A 20,997-nucleotide genomic window follows, 5' to 3' on the forward strand; every position below is an offset into this window, starting at 1 on the left:
AAGAGATGTTCAGCTGGCAGGGCTTTGTTTATAAATTTTTATCAACACAACTAATATACTATTTTATCCTAAAGCAAAAAATAAATAAATAAATATAATTTTTTTTTCTATCTTTGTTGTCTGGTTTCTGCTTTCCACATCTTCTCATTGAATTCCTTCCATCCACTGTGTGTCTTCTCTCTGCGTCTTCCATTTGCTGTTATTGTGCCTCTCCCTTAACCCCCCACCCATCTTCTTCCCTCCGCTCCCGCATAGTCTGGCATCTGTCTTCTTCCCACTCTGTCTTCCACATTTCCCTTGGGGGTCTGTTCCTCTCCACCCTCCTTCAATGTATGTTCTATTCCTTTCCACCACCACCCTTCCCTCCCTCCTTTACCATCTGTTCCTTTCTACTACCCTTCAGCTCCTCTCGCGTGGCCTATCTACCTTCCTTCCTCTTATTTTCATGGCACGTTACAATGTAATTTGTGCAAGCCACTGGAGCCTGCAAGCTCGGTCCCTGTCCCATCCCCACAAACCATCTCGCTTCTGTGCTCCTATTTTCTCCATTTCTAATATCTCCCCTATGTATCTGTCATTGCCCCCTCCCCCCTGTGTCCATATACCATCCCCATGGCATGTCCCCTTTATGTCTCTGTCCCTATGCCCCATGCACATAATTTCCCCTCTTTCTGTTACCTTCCTGTGTCCAGATTTCCCCTATCTTCCTCTTCCATACCAGTGTGTCTCTTCTTTTCAACCCCATGTAGCTTTTTTCCCTCTTTCTTCCCCCCCCCCCCCTGCTTCTAGCATCTGGCTCACCTGCCAGTCCTTCCCTTTCTTTCCTGCTGTGGGTTTTTCTTTCCGACTTCATCCCCTTGGCCCAGAATCCTTTTTCCTTTCACTCCCTCCTTCCAATTTGAGCCGGGAACACTAGCGATCGCACGGTCCCCGCGGCCACTACCTGCCTGCCCGGTCGATCCTGGTGTTTGGCCGGCTCTCTCCCTTCTCCTCACCTTGGTTTGTGGGTTTTCTTTTTCGGCAACCTGCGCGCTTTCCCAGGGAGCCGCACACGCGCGGCTGCTCAGTGTTCGATCTTCTGCTCTGCTGCAACTTCCTGTTTCCGGTTGCGTCAGAGCAGAAGATCGAGGCTGAGCAGCAGCGGGTGTGCGCGGCTCTCTGGTAGCGTGCGGGTCGCCGAGGAGGAGGATCTGCGGACTGGGGTGAGGAGAGGGGAGAGAGCTGGCTGGACACTGGAATCGATTGGGCGGGCGGGTGTGAGCTGCGGGGACCGCGCGATCCTTCATGCCTCACTGCGGGGGACAAGACCATTCACCGCCCCGCGGGCGGTGAATGGCCTTGTCCCCGTCGCCGCAGCGACTGCTAGTTTTCTTCCCCGTTTTCGGCGGGTGACCCGCGGCTAAAATGCGGTGGCCGCGGGTAAACCGCCACCGTGTCATTCTCTACTGTAGATCTCATTCTCCAAGACCAAATCCATGGCCATTGAGATGCAGTAATCTGATGCTTAATCTCAGTGCTCCAAATATCTCTAAGACTATTTTTAGGCTTCTTTTTAACTAATCCACTTATCAATTTATACCACTGTGCGGCCTGGTGACCCAGAACGTCCACCTGAAAGCATAAGAACTCCAAACTATAATGATTGTTAAGGGTTTTCCATTCAGGGAACCCTGCCTGAATGGCCTGCTTCAATTGCAACCGTCTAAAACTTTGCGATTTATTAAGGCCATATTTATATTGCAATTCTGAAAATTCAAGCAGTTTACCATTTGAAATAACATTTTCCAAAATACGTATCCCTGCTGTCATCCAATGCTTCCAGATGACCTTAAATCCGCCAATTTGAATCCTGGAGTTTAGCCATATAATCTGATTTGTTGACTTTTGTATTGGATCAGATGTTAAATTATTAATATATCGTAATGTTTCCCATGTTTCCATTAATATTCTGTTTTCTTTATACAATCTAGGCATTTTAATACTAAGAACATGACATAATCGTAGAGGAAACATGAGTCGCCATTCCAACCATAACCAGTCTGGGATATTATCTAGGAGTTCTAGGAGGACCCAATACCTACCCTGGCGCAAAATATAGGCTTGATGATACCTATAAAAATTTGGAAAATTTACCCCACCCTCTTTAATTTATTTTTGTAAAGATACTTGGGCGATTCTAGGAGTTTTACCTAGCCAAACAAATTTGGTAAGAATACTGTTTAACTTTTTATAAAAGGACCCTCTAAAAAATACTGGTAACATACTCATTTGATAACAAACCACAGGCAATATCATCATCTTAATCATTTGAACTTTCCCCCACCAAGAAAGATGTAAAGGGTTCCATTGCTCGCACATTTCTGTTACCTTCTGCAACAAAGATTTTTCATTTTCTTTCATTGTGTCTTCCAGCGTATTTTTAATCCAAATTCCTAAATATTTTAATCCATCTTCCTTCCATATAAAAGAAAATGAATCAAACAAGCCTTTTGTGCAATGCACATTTAGTGGAAGAACTTCTGATTTACTCCAATTTATTTTATAACCTGAGAATTTTCCAAATTTTTCTGTCAATTCAAGTATGCATGGAATGGTCTTTTCAGGATTTCTCAAATGTATTTCCTTTACTTGTTGGATAGCTAATAACAAGGGTTCTAATACAATATCAAACAACAAAGGAGACAGGGGACAGCCTTGTCTAACTCCCCTCTGCAAACTAAAACGTTCAGAAAAAAATTATTATTTATATATAATCTAGCTGTAGAGGAGCTATACAATGTTTGAATTATTCATATAAATACTGACCCCATTCCAAACCATTCCATAGATTGATACATGAAGGTCCATTCCATCCGATCAAAGGCCTTTTCTGCATCCAAGGACACAGAAAAAGCCAGATCATTCATGGCTTTTGTTAAGTTCAACATATGAAGAGCCAATCTGGTGTTATTAGATGAATGTCTCTTAGCAACAAACCCAGTTTGGTGCTTATCAATAATGAAAGGGAGAGCCTTGGCTAAGCGTAAAGCTAATATTTTAGCTAAAAGTTTTCCATCTATATTAATTAATGAAATAGGCCTGTAGTTTGAAACCAATGTGGGATCTTTATTTGGCTTTGGCAAAACTATAGTTAATGACTCTGCCATAGTACCCATAATACAACTTTTAGTTAGTTGAGTCTGATATAAATTTAATAAATGTGGTTACAGAGTATTTTGAAATGCTTTATAAAACTCTACTGTGAAACCATCACCACCTGGAGCGGATCCAACTCTAAGAGACTTCAATGCTGTTTTTAATTCATTTAATGATATAGGCTCTTCTAAACTTCTTTTAATATGATCAGGAATCTTCGGTCCAGTAATTAATCTCAAAAATTCTAATCCATCCCTTTCTCTATTATCATAAGGCTCGGAAGAATATAAGTCTTTATAAAAATTTAGAAATTGATTTAAAATATTACCAATTTGAGTATGTGTATTCCCTTTTTCATTCTTAATTGCAATAATTTTTGTTCTCTTCTTTGCTTTAAGATAATTTGCCAATAATCTTCCCGCCTTATTTGAATTTCCATAATACAGAGTTTGTTGGGAAAACAAATCCTTCTTTACCAATTTTGAGAATAATTCATTATATTTACCTTTTGCTTTTAATAGAGCCTGTAGAGTACCATGCTCCCATTTATTAATCAATTTAGATTCTAAAAGTTTAATTTCTTTTTCCAAATTAGAAAATTGCTTTTTAAATTGTTTTCTAATATAAGCAGAATATGAAATAATATTACCTCTTATGGTAACCTTAAAGGCATCCCATAAATTTTCCATGGAGACTTCTTCTGATATATTAAAGTGAAAAAATTCATTCATTTTTAATTGAAATTCTTCAAGGAACTTTGTATCCGCAAGCAATGTATTATCAAATCTCCATACAGATCTGCTATTTTCTTGTTCATCTAATTGAAGTTCAATCCATATACCAGACAAAATAATTGGATCTATGGATGCTTTTATCACCTGCTGAACTATTTGAGTTGAGACAAAAAAGCTGGGACTTTAGAACATCTATTATTATTCTATTGTCCATTCATTTTGGCTTTCTGGAAATCAATATGGGGCCAAATAAATTGTCTATTAGAGAATCCGGTGGCACTATCATATGATACTATTTTATTTGGCATGTCAATGAAGGTAAAGAGTCAAATATCCTCAAATAATAATAAGCTCTTACTAATTATGACTGGAGTCGCCATTCAACAAATTACATTTAATTGGAAGAATTGGAGCAGATTGAATTACAATTTCTGGTGAAATTCTTTGTGTCATATATATAAAATGGAAAGAACGATAGCCACACAGGACATTTTAATAAATTTCAGGATGTTTGGGGGTCATTGGCAGAATATTGTAATGAGTAGATATCATTTTTCCCTCAATAATACAATTGAAAATGAGGAGTTAGGGATGGGGGGATTCTTATTCTTCATTAAATATTTGGATAAATAGAAAAGAATATATTGTATAATATAAGTGAATGCATATGAAATGGTAGGGATGGGAGGGTGGATAAATTTTATTTATTTAAGAGGACTGTAATAGAAAATCAAGTGATGTTTTTAAGTTCAAATGTTATTTCCTGATACACTTGTTATAAGTTGTAAAAATGAATAAAGATTAAAAAAAAAAAAAAGAAATACAACACATTTAGTGCACTCCCTCTATTCAGTTCTCTGGTCACCCATTCAAAAAAATGTATTAGATTTGTCTGACAAGACCTACCTCTAGTGAATCCATGTTGCCTCTGGTCTTGTAATCCACCAGATTCCAGAAACTTCACCATTCTCTGTTTTAAAAGCTTACCACAGAAGTCAGATTTACTGGCCTTTAATTCTCTACTTCTTGCTTACTTCAACTTTTGTGTAGAGGGACCAATCTGCCTTTCTTCAGTCCTCCGGTACCACTTCCAACTCTAGGGAATCATTGAAAAGGTCAGTCAACGGAGTCACTAGAACTTCCCTAAGTTCCTTCAATACCCTCGGATGTATACCATCTGGCACCATCGCTTTGTTTACCTTTAATTTAGCTAGCTCCTCATGAACACAACCCTCTGAAAATCAATCAGGGTCTACTACTCCACCATCCCTATTCACATTTGTCTTCTGCAGTCCCACTCCCGGATCTTCAGCTGTGAACAAAGAACAGAAATATTTGTTAAGCAATTCAGCCTTTTTTTTATCAGCTTCTACATATTCCTCCCCTTCACTTTTGAGTCTCACAATGCCACTTTTGTACTTCTTCCTATCACTGATATATCTAAAAAATGTTTTGTCTCGAACAAAGTGGTCTTAATTAATTTCCAAAAACTGCAATAGGATAACATAGCTTGTTGAATACATTTACCTAACCAAGATTATTGCCTACCAGTTTGAAATGCTAGAGTCTTATCTAAGAAGGTCTTATATCAACACCCATTAATTTTTGGATAAGCAAATAAGTAGAAGTTTCTAGTTTCTCTTGATGGTCTATACAACACAAAATGAGGAAAAAGGTAAGCTGGAGACAATCCCACTATCAGCTTAAAGCAGATACAGGAAAATTTGAATAATACTCTTGCCTCCAAAGGCAGCCAAAGAAGTAAACGATAATAAGGACTATTATGGTCGTTCTTTCTTAAACCAAAAATGAATTGAACAGCTGTATTCTGAATTTCCTTAGAATTTTTTTTGGGTGCTCCTAAATAGATGATGTTCCTAAATATATGGAGGAGCATAATCGAAAGGGACGTCTAAGTCGCAAGTTGTCTAAGTCGCAAGTCGTCCAAAGTAAAAAAACAGCCTAGGACACATTTTCGAAAAATACGTCCAAAATTTTTTTTGTTTTGTAAATTGTCTAACTAAAGAAAGTCCTGCTGATCTGATCGTCCAAGTCACTAAATCGTCCATCTTTTATACCACATTTCAAGACTCAGACACAGGAGGGAATGACCGCACAGCAAACAAGGGAGACAACATTGGAGCAGTTAAGGATAACGTGAAAGAAACAGTAGGGACAGCAAAGAGTAGAAAGTCCAAAAAGGTAACACGAAGAGAACTCAAATGTATGTATACGAATGCTAGAAGTCTAGGAAACAAAATGGGGGAACTAGAGACAATAGCAAGACATGATAAGTTGGAAATCATTGCCATAACAGAAACATGGTGGAATGAAGAAAACAAATGGGACACCGTACTACAGGGATACAAACTATATAGAAGAGATCGAGTAGGGCAGAAAGGTGGAGGTATTGCCCTATATGTTCAGGAAGGAATAGAATCTGTTGAAGTGGCTACGACGGAAACGAAAGAGAAGCTAGAGTCCCTCTGGGTCAAGATTCCTGGCCAAAACAGCGCAGACACGAAAATTGGCCTTTACTATCGTCCCCCAGGACAGGCGGAGGAAACTGACTCAGAAATGATAGAGGAAATCAAACAAGAATGCAAGACGGGCAATGTAATAATATTGGGAGACTTCAATTTTCCGAGGATAGACTGGAAACTAGGAACCTCCAACTGCGGCAAGGAGGCCAAGTTCCTGGAGGTGCTAGGGGATTGCTTCCTGGAACAAATGGTAAAAGAGCCGACAAGAGGCAACGCCACCCTGGACTTGGTACTAAATGGCCTCACGGGACCGACAAAAGAAGTAGAAGTTACGGTACCGCTGGGGACGAGCGATCACAATGTGATCAACTTTAAGCTTGACATCGGGAATAGAAAACGTGCCAAAACCTTAACCAAAACCTTTAACTTTAAAAAGGGCAAATACGATCGCATGAGAGCCATGGTGAAACAACGACTCAAGAAAAAGGTGGACAAACTTGAAACGGTAGACCAGGCATGGTCCCTACTGAAAAATACTATCACAGAAGCACAAAATCTCCACATTCCAAGGATCTCCAAAGAGGGGAGAACAAAAGGTAAGGGAGAACCGGCATGGCTTACCAGACAGGTGAGGGTAGCCATAAAAGAAAAGAAGGACTCTTTCAAAAAATGGAAACACATGAAAACAATCGAAGCATGGAAAATACATAAAGATGATCAAAAGAAATGTCACAAGGCGGTGAGGGATGCCAAAAAGGACTATGAGGAAAAAATAGCGCAAGAAGCCAAAAACTTCAAACCCTTCTTTAGATACGTGAAAGGGAAAAAACCCGCAAAAGAGGCGGTGGGACCCCTGGACGACCAGGGAAGAAAAGGGTACATCAAGGAAGATAAACAAATTGCTGACAAACTAAATTCCTTCTTTGCGTCCGTCTTTACGGAGGAGGATACCGCTAAAATACCAGAAGCAGTGAAAGTGTTTAGTGGAGTAATAGAAGACAGCCTCACCACAGTTGAAGTGGAGTTGGACCAGATATACTACCAGATCGACAAACTTAAAAGTGACAAATCCCCTGGACCGGATGGAATTCACCCGAGAGTTTTAAAGGAATTGAAGGTTGAAATCGGAGAGCTATTGCAAAAACTTGCCAATCTGACAATCAGAACTGGACAGATACCAGAGGACTGGAAGATAGCGAATGTCACGCCAATTTTCAAAAAAGGATCGAGAGGGGAACCGGGCAACTACAGACCTGTGAGTCTTACGTCTGTCCCTGGAAAGATGATTGAAGCACTGATCAAGGATAGCATAGTCCGGCACCTAGATACACACGACTTGATGAAACCCAGTCAACATGGGTTCAGGAAAGGGAAATCATGTTTAACGAATTTACTTCAATTTTTCGAGACCGTGAACAAGCAAATTGATAGTGGAATGCCGGTGGACATAATATATTTGGACTTCCAGAAAGCATTCGACAAAGTTCCACATGAAAGGCTTCTCAGGAAACTACAAAGCCATGGAATAGAGGGAGATATACAAAGGTGGATAGGCAAATGGTTGGAAAACAGAAAGCAGAGAGTGGGCATAAATGGGAAGTTCTCAGACTGGGAGAAAGTGACTAGTGGTGTGCCCCAGGGCTCAGTGCTTGGGCCAATCCTATTTAATATTTATATCAATGACCTGGAAGACGGAATATCCAGTGAGATCATTAAGTTTGCAGACGACACAAAGCTATGCCGGGCAATCAGATCGCAGGAGGATAGCGAGGAACTCCAAAGCGACTTGTATCAGTTAGAGAAATGGGCAGAGCAATGGCAGATGAAGTTCAACGTGGAGAAATGCAAAGTAATGCATTTAGGTAGTAAGAATAAGGAATACGAGTATAGAATGTCAGGCGCAACTCTGGGTAAGAGCGAACAAGAAAAGGACCTGGGTGTACTGATAGATAGGACCCTGAAGCCATCGGCACAATGCGCGGCAGCGGCAAAGAAAGCAAACAGAATGTTAGGCATGATAAAGAAAGGAATCACGAGTAGATCGGAGAAAGTCATAATGCCGCTTTATAGAGCAATGGTCAGACCACACTTGGAATACTGTGTCCAACATTGGTCTCCCAACCTAAAGAAGGATATAAAACTGTTGGAGAGGGTGCAGAGACGAGCAACGAAGTTAATAAGAGGTATGGAGAACTTGGAATATGAGGAACGACTCAAGAAACTGGGACTGTTCTCCCTTGAGAAGAGGAGGCTGCGAGGGGACATGATCGAGACGTTCAAAATGCTGAAAGGCATCGATAAAATAGAGCAGGAAAATAAATTATTTACATTGTCCAACGCGACACGGACAAGAGGACATGGTTTGAAGCTAAGGGGGGACAAGTCCAGGACAAATGTCAGGAAGTACTGTTTTACGCAGCGAGTGGTAGACGCCTGGAATGCTCTCCCAAAGGAGGTTATTAAGGAATCCACTGTGCTGGGATTCAAAGGCAAATTAGATACACATCTCCTTATGAGAGGCATAGAGGGATATGGGTGACTAAAACTACATCAGGTGTATACCTGACTGGGCCTCCGCGTGTGCGGATCGCCGGACTCGATGGACCATGGGTCTGATCCGGAGATGGCAGTTCTTATGTTCTTATGTTCTTATGTTCATCCACCTTTTCATCCAAGTCAAAAACGCCTAGAAAAGCCCTGTTGGATGTGGGAGGGGTCTGCAAAGTTATGGCCTGAACACCCAGACATGGCACCTAAATAGTGGGGTACCTTACAGGGCACTGCTATGAACTTCACAAAAAGGGTGCCATGTCATCATCTCACTACAGCTTCCCAAACCACCTCCAGAATCCCCTAGACCGTTGGTTCCCAACCCTGTCCTGGAGAACCACCAGGCCAATCGGGTTTTCAGGATAGCCCTAATGAATATGCATGGAGGAGATTTGCATGCCTGTCACTTCCATTATATGCAAATCTCTCTCATGCATATTCATTAGGGATATCTTGAAAACTCGACTGGCCTGATGGTCCTCCAGGACAGGGTTGGGAACCACTGCCCTAGACCCACTTATCTATCACCCCAATAGCCCTTAAGGCTGCAGGAGCCACTTATATGGCAGTAAAAAAGGGTTTTGAAGGTGTATAAGGGAGTGCACATGTTTAAGTATCAATGCAGTGATTACAGGGGCTTATGGGCATGGGTCCTCCTCTCCTTGGGTCCCTAACCCACCCCCAAGATGGCTTAAGCCGCCTCTGTGCTGGATGACTAGGCTTTCCTATGCCTGGTTGCCAGGTGATGATGGTCTGGAGGCTGAAATTTAAAGGTGTGATTATGATTTTTATGGGGTTGGGGGGGGTCGGTGATCACTGGGTAGTGTGTGTGGGGTCTGTATTATGTGTTTGCAGTACTTATCTGGTGACTTTAGGTGGGTTTTTGTGACTTAAACCATGTTTTAAATGGTCTAAGTCAGTGGTTCCCAACCCTGTCCTGGAGAACCACCAGGCCAATCGGGTTTTCAGGATAGCCCTAATGAATATGCATGGAGGAGATTTGTATGCCTGTCACTTCCATTATATGCAAATCTCTCTCATGCATATTCATTAAGGCTAGCCTGAAAATACAATTGGCCTGGTAGTCCTCCAGGACAGGGTTGGAAACCACTGGTCTAAGTCACAATATCCAAGTTTCGTCTATGCTGGGCTGTATGTTATACATGCTGTACGACTAAGTCTAAGCCGACCCACGTCCTGCCGAACTCCTGCCCTCGACACTCCTCCTGAAACACCCCGTTTAGCTTTGGTCGTTCAGCGGCACTATGAAGTCCTAGGTCATTTAGAAATATGTCCAAAACCCGTTTTCATTATCGGCACTTGGATGCATTTTGACAATGTTCATCCAAGTGCTGACTTAGGCCAGTTTTTGGACGTTTTTCTCTTTCGATTATGAGCCCCATGGCATTTTGGTTGAGGATGGGCTGAGGAGGTCTTCAGTGGCTGGAGGCTGTAAAGGGCTTAAGTGAGCTTTAACAGAGACTTCAGTAGTTGGAACCCAAGCACAGTACCGGGTAAAGCTTTGGATTTTTGCCCAGAAATAGCTAAGAAGAAAAAAAAATTAAATTGAATCAGGTTGGGCAGACTGGATGGCCCATTCAGGTCTTTATCTACTGTTATCTACTATGTTACTATGTGAGGCAAGATCAGGGCCGCCATCAGAAATTTCTGGGCCCCTTACTGAGCAATCCTATTGGGTCCCCCATGCACCCCTTCCCCCTCCCCCCTCCCTCCTCTTCTTCCATGGGCCGAATACACACATACTTTTCTCTGTCGCCGCTCTCTTTGACCAAAAGATTTGTAAGCCTGCAACCACGTCAAGGTAGACTCTTTCAGCAGGGCCCTAACCTAACCTAAACTAATCTATACCTTTCTATTCTAAACTAACATATGTCTAATACTGAACTAATAACAAACTAACAAACATCTGCATAATAAATAACTAATAAATAATAGTGCTAGTAGCTATAATTCACTTTTGAATGTAAAATCTCAGTTAAGGATTTCTTTTGACCTTTGTAGGCCAGAAGTAGATCACAATTGCACAATATTTTTTGTAACAAGTATTAAATGTGTTTTTATAAATACTGTAAGCTTAATAAATATATCAGAAAAAACTACACATCTGAGCGCATATCTAAACATACACATCTGAGCGCATATCTGAACATACAGATCTGACTGTATAAGTGAGCGCATATCTAAACATACACATCTGAGCGCATATCTGAACATAAACATCTATATGATCCCATCCTCCTCAGCTTGCCTATAGCTGCATCATGCATGTTAAAAATGTACGATATGTTGATATGTGCACCTTCCTTCCTTCCCATCCATCCTCCTCAGCCTGTCCTTACACATCCACAGCTGCATGTTAATGATGATGTATATGTTATGATGATAAATAAGTGCATATGAGCACATCATTAACATGCAGCTCTGGATGAATATATAATGATGTTATGAGTGTGTACCTCTTCCTTCCCATCCTCCTCAGCATGTCACATACAGCATGTTACATTACACAGACTTTGGTGTATGTGACATGCTAAGGAGGATGGTAAGGAAGAGGTGCACACTCATAACATCATTATATATTCATGAATCAATCTGATAATCATCACCACCAGGCTGTGTGTGTTATGGGATGGAGGAAGAAAGGTGCATGGGATGGAGGAAGAAAGGTGCATGTTTAAATTCATCACTGCCTTACTAGTTCTGCAGCTCCTCGTGCTGCTTCTCTCGTCCTGTCCTCCTAGAGACGTGGTGACGTCATCCGGCCAATCCGCTCTCGCAGATTCAGTGGCAGGCAAGCGATGTGTCTCCTGATTGGCTAGGCACCCTAAGCCCAAGCCAATCGGAGTGGAGACAGGGCGGGCCTTGGTGAAGGAGTCAGGAGACAAGAGGCACGCACCTAGTATATCGCCGGCTGCGGTCGCGGGCAAGGTAGACGGATCCACTTTTGTCCGGAAGGGTGCTATCAGGGGACAAAAAAAGTATGACAGCAGTGTTTATTGTTTATTGTTGTGCACAGCAGAAGCATAATACAGGAATTTGTGCTATGGTGGCCTAGGACCCTGGGGTAGAGAGTTGCGCGGGGACAGAAATCCCACCCGTCCCTGCCAAAGTCCCACCCGTCCCCATCCGTCCCCGTGAGGACTCCCACCCATCCCCACCCGTCCCCGCGAGGAATCCCTCCGTCCCCACCCGTCCCCATGAGGAATCCCCTCCATCCCCGCCCATCCCCGTGAGGAATCCCCTCCATCCCCGCCCGTCCCTATAAACTACAGAAATAGTTATTTCATTTAATTATGCTACTGAATTAAAGGCTCTGGTAGAAACCCATTTAAAAATAAGCAAAAAGACTTTATTAATTTGGAAATATTAATTGGGAAGAATACATACTTTGTAAACGGGTTTCTACCAGAGCCTCTAATGTTTATAAATTTTTATCAACACAACTAATATACTACTTTATCCTGAAGCAAAAAAAAAAAAAATAATAATTTTTTTTCTACCTTTGTTGCCTGGTTTCTGCTTTCCTCATGTTCTCATTTAATTCCTTCCATCCACTGTCTCTCTTCTTTCTGCTTCTTCCATTTGCTCTGTTACTGTGCCTTTCCCTTTCTCCCCCCTCCCAAATTGGTCTGGCACCCATCTTCTTCCCTCCGCTCCCCCCATAATCTGGCATCTCTGTCTTCTTCCCTGCCACTGTCTTCTCCCCACTCTCTCTTCCCCATTTCCTTTCAGCATCCTTCTCCCCCCTCTGTCTTCCCCATGTGCTTTCAGCGTCCTTCTCCACCCCTTTGTCTTCCCCATATCCTTTCAGGGTCCTTCTCCCCCCTCTGTCTTCCCCATGTGCTTTCAGCGTCCTTCTCCCCCCCTGTCTTCCCCATGCCCTTTCAGCGTCCTTCTCCCCCCATCTTCCCATGTCCTTTCAACGTCCTTCTCCACCCCTTTGTCTTCCCCATGTCCTTTCAGGGTCCTTCTCCCCCCTCTGTCTTCTCCATGTGCTTTCAGCATCCTTCTCCCCCCCTCCCGTCTTCCCCATGTCCTATCAGCATCCTTCTCCACCCCTTTGTCTTCCCCATGTCCTTTCAGCGTCCTTCTCCACCCCTCTGTCTTCCCCATGTGCTTTCAGCGTCCTTCTCCCCCCTCCCGTCTTCCCATGTCCTTTCAGCGTCCTTCTCCACCCCTCTGTCTTCCCATGTCCTTTCAGCGTCCTTCTCCACCCTTTTGTCTTCCCCAGTGCTTTCAGCGGCCTTCTCCCCCCTCAGTTTTACCCATTTCCCTTAAGCGTCTTTTCTTCTCCACTCCACCTTTCCTCCCTTTCTCCCTCCCTGCCCCTTACCTTTGTGGCGCTTCTCCACCCGACCGACAACAGAACAGGCCCGGTCGGACAAACCTCACTGCCCTGTAGCCGCGAATCTAAATTACCTTCTTACAGCAACTGGAGTATTGAAGCTGCTGTAAGAAGGTAATTTAGATTCACTGCTACAGGGCAGGGAGGTTTGTCGGCCGGGCCTGTTGTCGGTCAGTCGGGGGAAGCGCCACAAGGCTAAGGGGACCTGACCGGCTGTGCACACTCCCCCCCATGGCTGCACCCGGGGCGGACCGCCCCCCCCCCCCCCCCCCTTCGGTACACGACTGCCTTTTCCCTATCTGCCCTGCCGCAAGCAGCCGACCGGAAGTCTTCCCGATGTCAGCGCTGACATCGGAGGAAGGGAGGGCTTTGCTTAAGCCCTCCCTCCGACGTCAGCGCTGACATCGGGAAGACTTCCGTTCGGCTGTGTGCTGCGGCAGGGCAGGTAAGGAGAAGGAGAAGAGACTATGCTTGCGACCCTGGGGGAGCCCGGGCCCCCTGTCAGCTCCGGGCCCCTGAATGCAGGACTGGTAGTACTGCCCTGATGGCGGCCCTGGGCAAGATCTCCCTCGACTGAACCCATGCTGACTCTATCTCATTAAATCATGTTTATCTATGTGTTCCACAATTTTATTTTTTATAATTGTTTCCACCATTTTGCCCGATACTGAAGTCAGGCTTACCAGATCTCTCCTGGAATCTTTTTAAAAAATCGGAGTAATATTGGCCACCCTCCAATCTTCAGGTTCTACAGATTATTTTAGCAACAGGTTACAGATCACTAACAGCAGGTCAGCAAGTTCATGTTTGAGTTCCTTTAGTATAAGATCATAAGAATCAGTTCAGATGATTTATCACTTTTTAACTTGTCGATTTGGCATAGTACAACTTCCAGATTCACAGAGATTTCTTTCAGTTCCTCCCTTGAATACCATTTCCAGTTCTGGTAGATCTCTTACATCTTCTTTCTTAAAGATCGAAGCAAAAAATTCATTCAGTCTCTCTGCTATGGCATTATCCTTCCTGAGTGCCCCTTTTGCTCCTTGATCAGCCAATGGTTCCACGGATTCCCTCACTAGTTTTCTATTTCTGATGTACCTAAAGAAATTGTTATGAGTTTTTTGCACATTGGCACGTTGCTTTTCATATTTCTTAGCTTAGCTTAGCTTTTGGATCATTTGTTCGTGTTGGCAGGGGCTGCCCCTAAAGACCAACAATCCTCAAAAGCATCCATTTCCAGATGGATCTCTATGGCCATTTCTTCAGTCAGTATCAGAAATTAAAACCACCTATATCTGTGAAGGCACAGTCCACTTGAAGCATTGTTTCCATATGGGCGGAATCTTCGGCTGAAGAAATCTGTAGAGAGGCCACTTGGTCCTCTCTCCATAGGTTCATGAAGTTTTACAGGTTGGATGTGGTGGCCAAACAGGACTCCGCATTCAGATCATCCATTCTGTTAGCAGGTTAATTTTTCCTGCCCTAAACTCGAGGGAATACTTTGATATATCCCGTAGGTTTAGGAATAGAATGTCACACTAGAAGGAAAAATTAGGTTATAGTATTACTTTGCTAATCTTCTTTCTTGTAGACAGGCACTATATTACTGAAGCCTGCTCTGTCAGATGTTCATTTGCCTTCTTACTGCCTTGAATGTGCTGGAGCATCTGGACATTTTGTTTCTTTCCTTTATCCAGTTTTAACAAGGGTAGAGGATGCAACTGCCATGTTGATGAATCTATGGGGCATCTGTACAATCTCCCACACTCAGGTTGGTGGTGACTTGTTTGTTTTCACCTTATTATGTATTGCAAATGGTTAAGTTTTGTTTTATCAGTTATATGTTACGGATATGAGCAAAACTGATATGTTTCTCAGGGTGAGTCCCTGTAATCTTCCCTATTATATTTCCTCTCCAGGGCTGACCATCTGCTTTTGTACAAACTGAGGAAATGACAGGGAGATGGGAGTCAGAGCAAAAGAGGGTAATGCTAATGAGGCTCTCTATAAGAATAATCGCAAGAAGGGATTGACTACTCACAGGTTCAGGAATAGAGTGTCTGTCTATTAGAAAGATTAGCGAGGTATTAAAGTATGGTTTTGGGAATTAAAGTATGATTTTTATTTAACCCACATTAATATGTACACAGATTGATTAACAATTTTAATTCTGATTAAATAAATATTACAAACTTACAATCTCTGTGTTTCAGTAAGATGTTATATTTAATGTTTCCAACACAGTCATTACCACATATTTGCCTAGCTCACCCCTTTTGTTTGAATGGACTTAGATTTTGCTAGCTGTTGTCAGGCGACAGAAAGTCTGATTTACTATTACTATTACTATTGTGTTTCCCCGAAAATAAGACACTGTCTTATATTAATTTTGGGCCCAAAAAGGCATTAGGTCTTATTTTCGGGGTAGGTCTTATTTTTTTTCATGTACAATGATGATCTCTCCTTTCCTCTCCACCACTCTAATTCTTCCTATTTCCATTCCCCCATATAACATCTTTCCTTCCCTCTCACCCATCCCTTTGTGCAGTATCTTTCTATCCCTCCCTCCCATCTCCCTGTGCAGCAGAACCTTTGCAACTTCTATTCCTCCCCTTGTGCAGCAGATCCCTTGCAGCTTCTATCCCTCCCTCCCATCCCTTGTGCAGCAGAACTCTTGAAGCTCTTATCCCTCCCTTCCTCCCATCCTCCGTGCAGCATCTTTCTATCCCTCCCATCCCCCCTGCTCCCTCTGGACCCTGACCCTTTCATCTCTCCCTCCCATGTTAACCTCGAACGCGAGACCGAAATACCTGGGAACAAACAGCAGTGTCGGCAGCACAGGCTACATCTCGGCCTTCTCACACCCGGGCATTCCTCTGTTGCATCACTGATGATGTCATCAGTAACGTGGCATGAAAAGGCCGCGATGTAGCCTGAGCTGCCAATGCTGCCATTTGTTCCCAGTTATTTCGGTCTCGCGGTTGGGGTTCAGATGGGAGAGAGAGATGGAAGGGTCAGCGGGGGGCGGGGAAGGGGCGCATAGGGGGGAAGTGCTGCTGCTGGCAACTAGGGCTTATTTTTGGTAGTAGGGCTTATATTAAGACCTACCCCCAAAATCATGCAAGGGCTTATTTTGGGGTAAGTATTATTTTTGGGGAAACACGTACTACTACTCATCATTTCTATAGCACTAATTTAAAAACATTAAAAAAAAAAATTTCACATTTCTGATGTTAGCTCACTTTGAATAGAAATCTCTCACCTTTTCCCAGGGAGAGATCCTTGCTCCCCTCTCACCCCACCCCCCTTTGGTGAGAGATCTTTCTCCATGGCACATCTTTCAAGTCCTTTTGCTGGGCTGATGACCACCTTCATTAACATATTCAAATTCACTCATTTACTCAACATACTCATTCACTTTCACTCTCTCTCTCTAGCTAATGTCCAGGAAATCCCATATTTATACAGGATTTATTTTTATTTATTCAATTTTCTATACCGTTCTCCCAGGAGAGCTCAGAACAGTTTTACATGGGTTTATTCAGGTACTCAAGCATTTTTCCCTGTCTGTCCCAGTGGGCTCACAATCTATCTAATGTATCTGGGGCAATGGGGGGATTAAGTGATTTGTCCAGGGTCACAAGGAGCAGCGTGGGTTTGAACCCACAACCCCAGGGTGTTGAGGCTGCAGCTTTAACCACTGCGCCACACTCTCCTCAGGGGACACTTGTATGTAGTACAAACACTGTAGTGCAGTGACAATCACTGCACTACAGCGTTTGTTTATACTACATACAAGTGTCCCCTGAGGAAGGCGCTATTTAGTAGCGCCAAAACAGGGATCCTTGTTGGGACTCTTTTAACATTTGTACAATTTAATAAAGACCCATTTTTGGTTGATCGAGACAGCTACCTTGTCTTTGTGTACCTTCATTGGTGGGCATAATTGAGCTGGGTTGTCATGTCCTTGGGCTGTACCCTGGTCACCTAATGCATTATGATTCTTCTGTTCCATTATCTCACCGAGAGTAAACCATCAAGCTCCATCTTGCAGTGATCTTTGGTACACCAGCTTAAATCAGTAATGCTGACAGCTTAAATTCTGTAAAATACAAAGCTATTAAGTAAACTGGGGGGGATCCCCCCTCACACACCCTGTTGGAGCTCTTTAAAATATACTTTTACAGCGGCGCGCTTGAGTCTTGTGCTCAATTGTCTGCTCTCAAATGTCAGCGTGGCTTTGTCCCGCGCGCTTATGACTGTGAACCAGTCTGAACAGCTGGGAAACAAAGCCTAATTTAAACTAACCTAACTTCCCTTATAGTTACAGGCCCAAAGCCACCTCAAAACTAATCATAAGAAGACTACCAGTAGTTATTTTACATTTAACCCCAGTTATTAGTATCTAGGTCTCATTACATAAAATGGGACTTGGGCTAAACTAACATGAACTAGTGGTAAAATAATGTCTTAATACTAGCCTACATTCATAGCTATGTACCCAAATGTCAAACATGTTAATTATAAAACAAACACTCAAGCTAAAAGTTTGCCCCTGCTTCACAGTCTCCCTAAAATATCCTACCTAGACTCACACTCCTTATCATCAAAATGCTTCCATGTTGGTCCATGTTTTGGTAGGTGGTGAAAAATATGCATGCATTTCAAATTTTATATTGGCAATACCTAATTACTTTAAAAACTATGAATGTTGACATTTAAGCCTATACTAAGGCAGGCAAAAGTGTCAGCTGACTGCTTGTTTGGAGCATTAGTACTACTACCACTTATCACTTAAATAGCACTGAAAGGCATATTAAGCATTGCACATTTTAACATTTATAGACTCGGAAGAGCTTACAATCTATCTTAGACAGACAGACATGATATATAAGGTTGGGGATGCATGATTTTTCCTTATTTTTCAGCATGTGTATATTTTATATGTTTTCATAAAATAACAAAAATATATTTTAATATATTTTATCGGACTCTGAGTTCTCATTGCTGTACCAAATAGTATAGTATCATATGAGAGTCCTACATGATTTTCTAGTAATTCATTAATTTTATATTTAGAAACATGATAGCAGATAAAGGCTAAATAGCCCATCTAGTCTGCCCATCAGCAGTAACCATTATCTCTTTCTATCTCTGAGACATCCCACATGCCTGTCCCAGGCCCTCTTGTATTCAGACACAGTCTCTGTTTCCACCACCTCTTCTGGGAGACTGTTCCACGCATCTACCACTCTTTCTGTAAAAAAGTATTTCCTTAGAATAGAAACATTGACAGTGGTTGGTTGGTTTGTTTGTTTGTTTTTTGGTGGAGGGGGTATATTTGATTCAGTTTTTATTTATAACTCAGAAATAGGGCTTAGATTATTTAAAATTCTGACAAGACACAGGTGGTGATCAGAATATAATTCTTATGTATTTACTTCTAGTGTTTGTGCAATGGTTTGTCTTATGAGAAAATTGATGAAGATGGAGAAGAAACAGTGGTACTGGAAATGTTTTTCTCAGGGTATCCCAGAATGGAAGGACTGTCATACTTCCCAAATCTAACTGTTCTCACTCTGGTTGGACAAAGCATTCAGAAGATTAGTGGCTTAGAATCTTGTCCGCTACTCAAAGAGCTTTGGATTGCTGAATGCCAGTTAACAGTAAGTCTTCAATAATGTATTTTGACTAACTTATTAGTTAATGATGTTATTCCGCCACTTATTTCTGTCAAATGGTATGATCAGTGACACTCAGAAAAGCACACAGACAATATAAAAGCATAAACAATAACCCTTTAATATTTATATGAATATAAGAATAAAATAGCATCACCGTAATCCCAAGCAATGACCAGCAACGACCAGCCTTCACAATTGGAAATCCCTGCAATTGATAGGTGGGTGGACACGGGAGACTATCCCTTTAGACGTCTTGGATTCTAATGTTAGGGGCAGAATTCCGTTCTTATATAGGATGAAAACTGCTGAGTTCATAGTAAAAACAGCTGGTCCTGCAGTAACCAGCGTTCTTTATTTACGATTCAGGCACACCCGGTCCTGGTCTTTTGTTCTTTGTTTTGGCAATACCCAGGTCAAGGAGGTCAAGATAGCAGATACTTGTTGCGGAAACCAGCTTCCCATCTGGTTTTACTGTCCTTTTGATGTTGTTTGGGCAACCCCCAGGTCAGGTCAAGGAGGTCAAGATAGCAGATAAGCAGACTTGTGGATACATGTCAGTAGTATGCTGAGTTTCAGTTACCCCCCTGGCCATAGGCATAACAGTCCACCCCTGGTCCTCAAGTCTGCACCTCCGAATAAGAAGTCATCCGAATAGAGGGAGAGAGTGTTCGTTTGTATACACAATAGGTAAACCCACAATTAAGAAATGTTAACCTAAGGATAGTTAAACAAAAATATAGAGTAAGGGATGAAGAGTAAAAGCCTCCCACCAATGGTGTGCAGTGGTAGCTTCAATGTGATCTGCCACAGAATGCAAGTTAGCATTGCAAAATTCAGTATCTATAGGATTGCTATATTTTGCATGGCTTTCTTTATAGATGGCAATAAAATAATTGGAGTAAGTACATCGGCAAAAGAAAAATTAATATTCACATTTGATACTGAAAAGGGAGCTTGAATAGCATGAATCACAAGTTTAACAGTACTGCTAGCAACACAAACATTTTTATGTGATATTTCTTGTATAAAGGTATAACCTTGCGGTGGAATGATCCATTGGCACAAATTGTAGATATGTTGTAAAGAACATGGTTAAAAGGACACATTGTTTCATTTCAAAATTACACCATTTTCTATCTAAGGGTACAGAATGTGATGTGGTTTTAAATCAATGAGGTAAAGTTAATTCTTTGTGGTAAAAAAACAAAATACAGTTATCATTGACGACATGTAACATTAACTGATCATATCGTAGTGTTAGTTCATGATTATGTACAGTATTTGGCACCTATTCACCTTCCCATCTAAATACATCTGCTACTCTGGAGCCAAAATATGTTTGTTTGCCAGCCAGTATTTCAGAAACAATAGTATTTACTATACCTCAGGTTCTACATTTAGGTAAAATGGGAAAATTAATTTTCCATTCATAAATTATTTCCTTATGTTCTAAACCTGGTATTCTTGCATTCCCTAATATGTCTTGCTAATTAGGCATTTTACTTGAAAGTATCACGTATAGGGAATCATGGAAATTAATAATATTATTAATATTATATTTGTGCTCTTACTCATGGCTTACATACATTTTATTAATGCTTCATATTCATCATCGATCACTGCAGTTATCTGGTATCCCGTTTTTCTTAGCAGCTTTGGTTAGGGTCTGGCTATGCTCCAGTTTCAATAGGCTTGCTATGCCACTCACATGCCTTCACTCACGTAAGAGTCAAGTGCACCACCCCCAGAGACCAGCCCTAATGTGAAGTGGCAGGATATAGGCTCACTTCTATTCCCAAATCAGTGCCACATAATAGCGTCATGGCACGGCACTTTATGTCTGGTTGCATGTCATCATCTTCTCGATCTGGTGAAATTTTCTCTTAACCCAGCATGTTAGCCAAATCATAAGAATAAGAGAGCAGAGCTGACCAATTCTATCACAAAGGGATGAAAGTCTATATGGAATAACATTTCCCAGTACGTGATTTTCCAAGGAAAATATTTCATCATGACTGTTTAGCTTCAATGCTTTAGTTACAATA

The 20,997-nt window shown here is 42.0% G+C and overlaps 1 protein-coding gene across 3 annotated transcripts in view; it reads left to right on the plus strand.

The window, feature by feature from the left end:
- The window catches only part of LRRC9 (leucine rich repeat containing 9), a 584,298-nt gene that overhangs the window by 28,178 nt on the left and 535,123 nt on the right, over window positions 1-20,997 (plus strand). For all 3 annotated transcript variants that reach the window (XM_033952892.1, XM_033952893.1, XM_033952894.1), the window contains exon 4: window positions 18,716-18,934. In XM_033952892.1, coding sequence (XP_033808783.1) covers window positions 18,716-18,934 — 219 coding nt within the window. The remainder of the gene's footprint in view (window positions 1-18,715; window positions 18,935-20,997) is intronic.

This window comes from Geotrypetes seraphini, chromosome 7 (assembly GCF_902459505.1).
Source record: "Geotrypetes seraphini chromosome 7, aGeoSer1.1, whole genome shotgun sequence".
Lineage (NCBI taxonomy): Eukaryota > Metazoa > Chordata > Amphibia > Gymnophiona > Dermophiidae > Geotrypetes > Geotrypetes seraphini.